Consider the following 10,824-nt stretch of genomic DNA (forward strand, 5'->3'; position numbering starts at 1 on the left):
GTGGAGGCTACGGGGCTGGGCTTCTTAGTCCAAGGCCGGGCCTTTGTAGGCCTAGACAGCCCAATATGATCAGAACAGGACAAAATGCACAGAAGAATCAAATTTTAGTCAAAGAGAATCGCTGTGACCAACTGTAAAGGCAGAGAAAGATAAAAAGGAATCATTCATGAGGTGTCGGCGCATGCACGCATGACTCACAAAGGGGGGAGAGAGAAGATCTTGACCAGATCATACGACATACGGAGTAAGTACAAGTATAATTTTTTTTGCAGTAAATCCATCGCTCAGTTCATTTGTATTATGTGCTGGATAGATATAGAGAAGAAGAAAAAAGGAGTGGTTGCAAGCGAGGAAAGCGACGGACGGTGTGCCTCAGCTATTTGATTTCTGTATTGGTTTTGCTGGATAGCTATTTGTTTTCTCTTCAGCAGTTGAAGCCGCTGGATTTTAGTAGTAACCAGTTATCTTTTTAGTAGTATAACCAGCTGTCCGACCAAGACATGTGAGCTGCTATTTTTTTCTACTTATATTAGGCAAAGATTCGTAAAGAAAGGCACGAGGGTCTTATTTTATATTGACTCGGCGAGCTGGACAATGGAAGAGGGGTTAGGTATACAAGTGCGTAAGCCATTATTCTTGTGTTTAAATTTTTATTAAACTATAGAAGTTGTTGAATCTGTGGAGGGACCACTGTACGTGTGTATGCCGCCAATGGGCCGCCATCAGGGGACCGGCGGGCCGTACAAATATGCTGCCATTGGCACCGTGAAAGTCGGTAGCCTGTAACATAAGCTTCAGCTTTGGAGAGCAACCGCAGCCAGGATTATATCACTAACACTTACAACTTCCTTCTATTATACTAGTATAACTGGTATAAAGAAATTTGTGTGGTAATAACAGTTAATCTATCTACAAGATGTACTTCCGATTTATTCCATCAGTTATGTCTATGGATTCGTTCAAGACATATACGTTTTACTCACGAGCACCCGTCGAGGCTTCATCTGAATCCTCCGCATGAGACTTCCATCAGAGCTTGGGCACAATTCTTCTTTCATGGGAAGACCTAGTTGGTAGGTTCAAATCTTCCCACTCTGGATCATCGACCTTGGAGAAATATTTTCCAACTACCCCGTCGTGCACTTGATCCAGAGTTGGCGGCATCCACTGCAATCAACAGATGTACCAACACAACACAATACAATACAATTCAGAGGGTACTCCAGATGAAATAAGGCGTCTACTTTTTCGCAAAAAAAAAAAAAAAAAAAAAGCTGTCTACTAAATTTTCCGAAGTGATATGACCTTTGGGTTTCGATCTTTATCTACAAGTATCGCCCTGCATCCCTGCGATAGCAATCAGATTTTAGATATATTGATTGCGAATAAACAGGACCACTGCTGAAGATGTTGACATTACCTCAAAGAAGTCTCTGCTGAAGTCACCGCGCATCACATGGCAAACCATTCTATATTCTCGGCGCAAGCACTCACCAACAGTTTGCAGCCTCCCTTCTCTTATCTGAAACCATAGTCAAAGGGAAAGTAAGAACCATCATACAATGGGACATGCATGGCATATCTTAGTTTGACATCCGCATGACAAGACGTAAAACTTGCTTCATTCATTGATGAAAACGAAAAAAGTTCTTCCTAACTCATGAATTCTTATGTTAACCAAGACTTTTGGTGCTGGTGTTTTGTGCAAACTCAATTACTTCTTATGTTAACCAAGACTTTTGGTGCTGGTGTTTTGTGCAAACCCAATTACTTCTGTGTGCCAAAGCTGCTCATTTTAATATGTAACGATGCTGATAGCTGGTGCTTTGACAGTTGACACCCTGATTCTGCTCGTGACAAGGTTGGAACTTCCACCATGTACATGCCCAAGACAAACCTTATGCCCAGAGATATCAAATTATCTAACTGAAACAGGCTAGAAGATGATTGTCACCGACTCACAGTGAGACCCCGTTTGATTCAACTTCTACCAAGTCACATTAATATTTAACATCGTGAGGTTGAAAGTTCATGTGGATGGAAATATCCAAAACAGTCCGTCCAGATATGACCTGAGAAACTGGCAAAAGCTGATGGTCGCTGTCAATAAGTTGGCAGGAGTTTTATCAGGAAAGAATGCAAGCGGAGACAAGGAAGTGGAGTTGGGGTAGCTGCGAGAGGAGATGAGAAGAGGGATAAGACTGGACCCACTTAGGGCTTGTTCAGTTTGATGGGGATTGAGGAGGATTAAATCCCTGCAAGTCAAAATCCACCGCCACCCCCTCTAATCCTCTCCAATCCTCTTGGCAAGAGGATTAATCGAACAAGGCCTCAAGGGTAAGCTAGAGTTTCACACACGGCATCATAACTACAAGAACAAATTTTGGTGGCAAGTGTAGTTCAAAAGAAGTGACACATCTACAAGAGCAGATTTGTGTGTGCAACCCATACTGCATGCAGCACTTCCCAGTTTTTTTTTTAAGGAAAATGTAAAAAAAAATCTTGGATGAAGGTCATGCTTATGCTGTATCTCGTTCACCTGCAAAACTTTCAAAAGAATATGCACATTTATGTCTCATGAACCTGCAAAACTTCACAATAATATGACCCTTTGTGTCTCATGTACAAAGAAAAGACAAGAGTGACTAGTATCGAATACTATTCACTTATATCTTGTATTTGTTTTGTAGTGGGTATAAATAGTAATACAACAACAACAACTAAAGATCTTTTAAAAAAAAATTGGAAGTGCATGCATTGGATGAAAAAATCCGAGTGCATAACCTACATTAATGTTTAAAAAAAAATTGGAAGTGTGACATGCATGGGTTTCCAGTGCAACCCACTGTGCTTTTGAATTATCTGCCATCTAGTAGTTGCTATATACACACAGTTGTGCAGAGAACTAAATACTACACATATGTTGCGATCCCACACCAACAACTCCAAGGCACTCACTTATAATTGGTCAACAAGACTAAAGTAGTTATGGGGTTGATATATTGTGCATCCTTTGAGACTCAAGGGTCCAACAGTCTAGGTCCCCAGCCTCCTACCTACCACAACTACCTCGATAGTCCTAACAATAATAGACATATTCAGTATACGAAACCATATCAAGGGTCAATGGGTCTAACCAAACATTAAGTCATTAACTACTAACCAATAACATAGCCCGCCAAAACGATTAGACAACTGACGACATTACAAGTATAATGTTCTGGAAGTGTTTGACAGATACCGATGCGAGAGAGATTTTCAGACTCGTAGGAGAAGCCTTCCGCAATGACTGGATTGCAGCAGTAACCAATTTATTGGTCACACGTGGAGCTTCTTGTTCCTGACATGATCGATACCAAATTTAGCAGGACAAAACACATAGGCCCATAGAAAGTCACAATTAACTCCATCAAAACTCACAAGAGCGGATATGATTTCTTCGACTGTTCTTTTGGAGAAGCATCTGTTGATGATTTCCATCCTTGGAGCACAAAAGGAAAAAGGGAAGTAACACAGAGGAATCAGGACATAATTGATCGAAGCATCAATGGATCATGTAGCTCATAGTAAAAACAGCTATCTCAGAAAACAGAAGCATTTCTTAAAGTAGATGGCCTTAATTACGTGCAAACATGGACTCCAGCCAGTATCTAACATGGGCCTTAGGATCAAATTAGAACACAATGACAACAGCAAGTTTAAATGATCGATCCAGGTTATTCATGCTTTGCCGTCTTTACATCAATTGGAACAGAATGTTAATAAATATCATGGACAGGCAAGCTAACAGATCACGTATAGCTAGTAATTTTGTGTGAGAATTTTCATGACACGTTAGCATCAAAGATGTCAAGGTCTCAAGGATATCTCGTGCATGTAAGGGACAGCGCAGGAGTAGAACAACTTATCTTTTTTTCATGAAAATAAACTACACACACATCAATGTAAACTCCACATGCATGAAAGGGATAATGTCAACACAATCGCCTTCTTACCTATTCATAGCACTACTTCCTTTCACAGATGGCTGTTGTGAAAATTGATCAATAATTCCACATATAGCAAATGGATCAGAAGTATCCACCTTTTTAAGTGATTCTTCAAGCAGTGACATCCTCTGAAAATTATACTAGGAATTATAGAGCAATGCTGACACACACATAACGTACTAGATGTAGGTCAACTGACAAGAACTTGCAGATGATAGCAAGGTTAGCAAAGCATGCACTTCGCATTGCTCAAGTTTCCAAGGACGTAAGTAACAATCACATTGATATGCATTGAGCATCAAACTTAAATCATCAGCAAACCTACGTTCAAAGGGACAAAATGAGTTGCCAGGCCACATGCAAGCATTTCTGCACCATCCAATCTTGCACCAGTAAGGCCAACATACTCTCCTGAAGAAAGACGTCACTAACGATTTAGTCAAAAACAATCTCCCAAGATAGTTCTGCAATCAATTATCTGACAATCGATCCCTACCATGAAATTAAATAGACATTCAGAACTTTGGCTACATATATTTCCATGAAGATTTAAATTTATTTTTTTACAAGATAAACTGATTAATTTTTCAAAACTTCCATGATGAAGTGACAATGCTCCCATTGCCACCTGAAGCATGTGTTTTTTCATAATTCGACAAGGTAATTCATAAGGAACACCATTGATCACAATCAAATAAGCACATGATTCACATCAAAATTGTTAAGGGATCGTCCAGGGATGCGTAACTGTCCATGGATGTGAATAATATCCAAAATCTCTCAACAGAGTTAGCTTAAGGGCAACCTACCGAAATTACTCAGCAAGGTAAAGAAAAATCAATACAACAGTACATGAACATATAGTAGTTAGTGCAGAGCAAACTGGCATTGTTATGTGTGAAATTCATTTGAATAACAACGGTGGGAGAGAAAAAAAGGTCACCATAGAACCCAGGTAGTCTAGAAAGAAAATAAGAAGCCCCTATATCAGGAAAGAGTCCCAGTGCTGTTTCCGGCATTGCAAAAACCTGCATAGAAATTCAAAATAGATGAACACAAAATTTTGCTACATGCAAGCATGCTGGTTATCTATAAAAGGGCATCAATCTACCACATACCCCAACTAAGTATAAGAACTACTAGCATAGACAGAGCACACATAAATGGCAAGTTGACCTAGCTGCCAAACCTGATAAGTTCTGATGTAAATATCCATAAGGACCATAAATGTGTTATTGGTTGGCTGGGAAAAAGTACACATTATGGGAAGCACTTGGTCATGAATTAATGATTCTGATTAAGTACTTACTTTGGGCCAACATGGAGTATAACCTCTATAGCTAAATTTCTGACATCATCATGGTGCAATACCATCACTAGTAAACAGTATAGCATATGAGTGTGAATGCATAAAGTACTTCATAAATTTTTTAAAGAGTGACTTAAATAAGATAACATGCCATCATTGCACAGTTAAAAACTGGATAGCGTGTGTGAGAACCCCAAACAAGCAGATCTTAAGCTACCTCATGATAAATAAACATTCTGTGCACCCCAACTACAACCCCAATTAAATTATATAGCTATATAAGCAACGCAGGAAGCAAAAGGCCATTTGAGTATGCTTCATAGAACATACCGTGTTCTCTGTGGCAACCCGAAACCTTCCATGTATAGAAACACCAGCCCCTCCACCCATGACAATTCCAGTAAGTAGAGAAACCTACAATTGAATGATGTAGCATTTAGTAGTGCGCAACAGCGACAAAACAATTATATGGAGAATGAATTTCAAAGGATGCAGCTCACCTGTGGTTTGCTATAAGTTGCAATGATATAGTTTAACAAAAATTCAGTACGGAAAAAATCAGCACCATATTTCCAGGTATCTGATTTCAGAGAACATACAATGAAGTTAATAAAATGCCTTCAGTAATGATAAATATAGAGGCTAAATGCTAATGTCTGAAGTCGAGTTGGGCAAATAAAGATGACAGAAGTCAAAGGAAAAACATGCTGAAGCAATCAGCTTTAGGTAATTAATATCATTGACGCCTTAAGTAATTAGTACCATTATTTATAGATTGGGCGACTTCAGCAACATCACCTCCAGCACAAAATGCTCTTCCTTTCCCCTGAGCAAAAATGAGGATTGAATCCCATCACAGACATGGGTTACAGGGTAAGTTAAAGTAGGAAGGAACATAAAGAGACAACTATACCAATCTAAGAGAACTAACATAATGATAGCATGAAATGAAAAACAAAATGAGGTCAAACAACAATATCAAGATAAAAATAACACCCAGAATATTAAATGTGAAATTGTTACAACAAGCCAATAATTCATACACTTCAAATCAGAAAGGAGTACGAATGACAAAAAACGAGTGCAATGCTCAGCAACAAATATCACGGAACACCATAATTGTGTTTTCCCTAAAATCAAGCAACTAAAAACAGCAAGGAGTAATATGCTCCAAACCAGACTAAGTACAGAACACGTTACTTACTGCACGATTTCGGGAAAATTGATTGGGTAACTGATGTCCACTGTTGCTGCTTTGTTGCTCAGTAATTTCTATTTCCAGTTACGTGTTAATACACAGCATCAAATATTCGAAGGGTGACCCAGATTACAGGACCAGAAAACAAGACACACACAGGCTATACTTAAGCAGTCAGTCAAATATTAGACTACAAAAGGCATGCAGTGCTATCAATTGACACACATAGGCTATACTTAAGAAGTCGGTCAAATATTAAACGACAAAAAGCATGCAGTGCTATTTAATACTCCATCCGTCCCAAAATAAGTGTCTCAACCTTAGTACAACTTTGTACTAAAGTTAGTGCAAAGTTGAGACACTTATTTTGGGACGGAGGGAGTATTTATTACCTTGACAATCAACAGTTTAACCGTGGTTTCTTCCTCATAAGAAATGAAACATTTCAGAAGTCCTGTAACCTGGAAGATGAAACCAAAAGATCTCTCCTCAGCCATACTGAAAGCAGTTGTGGCTACTGTTGCCGTATGATCCAGTACTAGTAGAACTCTTCTTGAATCTCTCTTGCAGACATACCATTGCAGAGGAGAGAGCATTTAACTGCTTTGGCCTATTCAAAACCAATGTCCGTGTAGAGCCATTTGCTTCCACCAGTACCTGGAAAAGGAGGGCGAAGAAAAGGCTCGTTATTTTCTGGAGAATTGAATCGGAGGAACTTACAGATGAAACTTATCAGGAAAAGGATACAGATCCGAAAGAAGGGAATACATCTGACAATAGGATTAATTATTATAAGGAACAACACAGCATAGTTTGGCCGCAAAAACATTTGAAACCTATATTGAGAATTCTAGAACCATACAACCTGAAGGATGATACAAAAACAGAGCCAAACCCACTCATGGTTGCTGTAAAATAGTTTGGTGATAATGAAATAAGGTGCAGTTTGCACTCTCAATTCTGACCAAGCATTCACTAGACAAGAAAAACAACATCTCTTGAACTTTTTTACTTAAATACAGACCAGGAACACCAAAATAGTCAAACTAAAAAGTAGCGCTATTATTAAATTCGGGCAATTTATTATAGTCTTCCCCGCACGATCTGTAATCAATCTATCTAACGAGCCATTTCTCTGGTTATCTCTACACACTAGACGTTAGTCAAGCGAAAGGGGAAAACACACTCCGATAGGAATCCGCCAGACTGCAGCTACAACAAACGACCATGGTTAGCCTAATCTAACATTTGAACTGAAGCTAAGTTACCCGGCCGGGCACAGACGAGTAAAGCGAGATGACCTGCATGCAATGGAATGGAGTGGCAGCTGTAAGAGCAAGTACAGCAGTTTCCCTAAAATTTCTCCCCGTATATTTTGTAACCGGGAACTCCCCTAAAATTTGTTAAACTCCAGAAGCTCCCCTAAAACATCTCCCATATATTCCATTCATCTATATTTTAATAATATCCTATCCTATAAGGCTATAACTACCATTGTAAACTTTTATAATTCGAACAGCTGGTTTTCCCATACGGCCATACCACATGATACAGCCGAGCATCCATACAACATGTAATTCATAATTCAAATGATTTAGAGACATAGCAGCAACAGCACATTAATGAAAATAGCAGCATCAAGCGTCTCTCTCTGTATATGCATTAGCAGCAGCAGCCCATCAATAGATATAGCAGCAGCGGACCACAAAAATTTATCTTCTACTCCCTCTGATTTCTCAGCGGCATACACATAGCAGCAGCATCGCCTAAGTCTCTCTCAAAGGCTAATTGGTTTGATGCCAAGATTTGGCATTGCCAATACTTGGCAAGCTAACAATTGGCTATATCAAAAGTTGCCAAAAATTGGCAACTTCTTGTGAGGTTGGCAAATAAAATTGATAACCAACCAAACACTAGCCAATATTTGGCATTTGCCAAATGTTGGCATGCCAATTTTTGGCATCAAACCATCATGCTCTCAATTTCTCTCCTCTAATCTCTCTGATAGCAGTAGGTAGTCCAGCGACTCCTTCCCCACCTCACTCTTCTTCATCCAGCCGCTTAGTGCCCCGTCTCGTGGCCACAGCCCACCGCCCAGCACAGTGCCCGCCGGGCCAAACGGATCTTCTTCCTTTGTCCCGGCGAGCCGCAACTGCTCGACCCCGTTTCTACTTCCTTTATCCCGCACGGCCTCATGTCGCTGCCCGCTCCCACCCCGTGCCTAGCCCCCGCGGCCGCGCATCCCCCGCCTCCCAGCGCCGGGGCTCCTCGCTGCCTCCCCATCCGCGTTTCTTCGGCCCTCACCGCACCACCCCGTGGATCCACCGACTGGGCGGTGCCATCTGCGTCTGTGTGTGTGTGTCTCCCCCAGGTCAAGCTTACTCTGTTTTGCTCGATCTGAGACAGGAAGGCGGAGTCGCGGTGGCGGGAGCGAGCTTTCCGCATCGTATGGGCATGTGCGACCGAACGGATTGGGAACTGGGCGGCGAGAGGAGTAGTGGGAAGGAGGAGGAGGCGACGGACCTGATCGGAATCGCCGCTCGCCGGCGAGGCCATGTCGTCAGCTGCTGGAGCGAAGCGCCTGGAGCAGTGGAGCCTTTCGAGTTGGACTCGATGAGGAGACCCGAAGCCAAGCCGCGGCCAGGGGAAGGAGGAATGCACACCATCACATTACGGTTGGGTTGCCAGTTCCGTAACGGAAGAAAGACTACTTCCACTGACTAGTGGACCAGCCATCTATACCAACAAGGCAACAGCTAAAGATGTTATGAAACTGGCGAGCCAACAATCCATACTGACTGGCCATACGACAGGCTGCGGCGGCCAGGGGAAGTAGAAGGGCACACATCATTGGAATTTGGAAAATGCATTGCAGCTCTCATGTGCCACACATCCCTATATGGGCATAGCATTAAAAGAATATCAGAAATTTTTAAAAATTCTGAAATTTTGTGATATCGAACCTGGGTGCCCGTTGTACACCCATATTCAGTTTCATGGGAAATGGGTGTCCGTGATATCCGTGGCGAAGGAAATATGGTTCGACATACGGTCCATCTAATTTTTTTTCCTATACATAGGAATTTTTAAACATTTAAACAAGAATTACCACGGGCATCCACTCCCCACGAAACTGAACACGTACAAGGGGCACCCAAATTTGATATTTCAAATTTCAGATTTTTTTAAGCCAAGCCGCGGCCAGGGGAGGGAGGAATGCACACCATCACACTACGGTTGGGTTGCCAGTTCCATGACGGAAGAAAGACTACTTCACTGTTTGATGGGCCAGCTATCCATACCAACAAGGCAACAGCGAACTAGAGATGTTACGGAACTGGCGGGCCACCAATCCATCCATACTGACTGGTCGTGGCGGTCAGGGGAAGGTGGAGTGCACACCATGGCACTATCTTAGCAAAACAATGTTAGCGAGCACTTCAAGAGTCAGGCTCTTTGTGTGCACATGTTTTGAGTGTTAAGTACTATGTAGATGGTCGGAACCCGCAAGGGCAAGCAGGTGCTGGGGCACACACCTGTCAAACCTTGCCCGGTCACTCGATTGCCACGCGATTCGCAAAGTAGTTGAATCCCGCACGAGAGCATAGTAAGTTTTCAATTTCGATTATTGAAACTTAGGATTTTTCAACCAAAATTTATGATTTTCTCGCTCACTCTTACCAAGTTTTATAGGTAAAATTTTAAGATATTCTTTTGTCAGTTCGTTGCTATGAAGCCTAGCAAGGCAGTGTTGCTCATGGAAGGACATGTTCCTTGCTATGAAAGTTTAGTGAATTGACATATCCCTTGTATGCCTCAATGCCCGGTCTTGCTTATGCCTTGTATGTGAACGTAGAGCTTATCACACCAGATCATCATGTGGTGTCTCGGCACGATGAACTGTAGCAACGGTGCATACTCAGGGAGAACACTTATACCTTGAAATTTAGTGAGGGATCATCTTATAATGCTACCGCCGTACTAAGCAAAATAAGATGCACAAAGGATAAACATCACATGCAATCAAAATATGTGACATGATATGGTCATCATCATCTTGTGCCTTTGATCTCCATCTCCAAAGCACCGTCATGATCTCCATCGTCACCGGCTTGACACCTTGATCTTCATCGTAGCGTCGTTGTCGTCTCGCCAACTATTACTTCTACGACTATCGCTACCGCTTAGTGATAAAGTAAAGCAATTACATGGCGATTGCATTTCATACAATAAAGCGACAACCATAAGGCTCCTGCCAGTTGCCGATAACTTTTATAAAACATGATCATCTCATACAACAATTTATATCTCATCACGTCACAACATGC

At 41.5% G+C, this 10,824-nt stretch overlaps 1 protein-coding gene across 1 annotated transcript; it reads right to left on the reverse strand.

Annotated features, from left to right (window-relative positions):
* Positions 1-799: 799 nt before the first annotated feature.
* LOC109781069 (3-hydroxyisobutyryl-CoA hydrolase 1) lies at positions 800-9,304 on the reverse strand. Its single transcript, XM_020339652.4, has 14 exons — positions 9,020-9,304; positions 7,073-7,153; positions 6,889-6,957; positions 6,061-6,124; positions 5,799-5,878; positions 5,629-5,712; positions 4,933-5,017; positions 4,315-4,400; positions 3,996-4,117; positions 3,421-3,481; positions 3,242-3,340; positions 1,421-1,522; positions 1,306-1,347; positions 800-1,167 (listed from the first exon to the last, which is right to left on the reverse strand). The coding sequence occupies exons 1-14, from the start codon at positions 9,050-9,052 to the stop codon at positions 1,030-1,032; spliced, it is 1,146 nt and encodes a 381-aa protein (XP_020195241.1). The 5' UTR covers positions 9,053-9,304; the 3' UTR covers positions 800-1,029.
* Between the last annotated feature and the right edge of the window lie 1,520 nt (positions 9,305-10,824).

This window comes from Aegilops tauschii, chromosome 1, assembly GCF_002575655.3.
Source record: "Aegilops tauschii subsp. strangulata cultivar AL8/78 chromosome 1, Aet v6.0, whole genome shotgun sequence".
NCBI lineage: Eukaryota > Viridiplantae > Streptophyta > Magnoliopsida > Poales > Poaceae > Aegilops > Aegilops tauschii.

Coding starts and splice junctions, on each gene's coding strand:
- LOC109781069 (XM_020339652.4), bottom strand. CDS start 9,052: ATGGCCTCGCCGGCGAGCGGCGATTCCGATCAG. Junction 4,118..4,314: donor CTCATTTTGTCCCTTTGAAC/GTAGGTTTGCTG, acceptor TATAATTTTCAG/AGGATGTCACTGCTTGAAGA. Junction 1,523..3,241: donor TGAAAATCTCTCTCGCATCG/GTATCTGTCAAA, acceptor CTATGGTTTCAG/ATAAGAGAAGGGAGGCTGCA.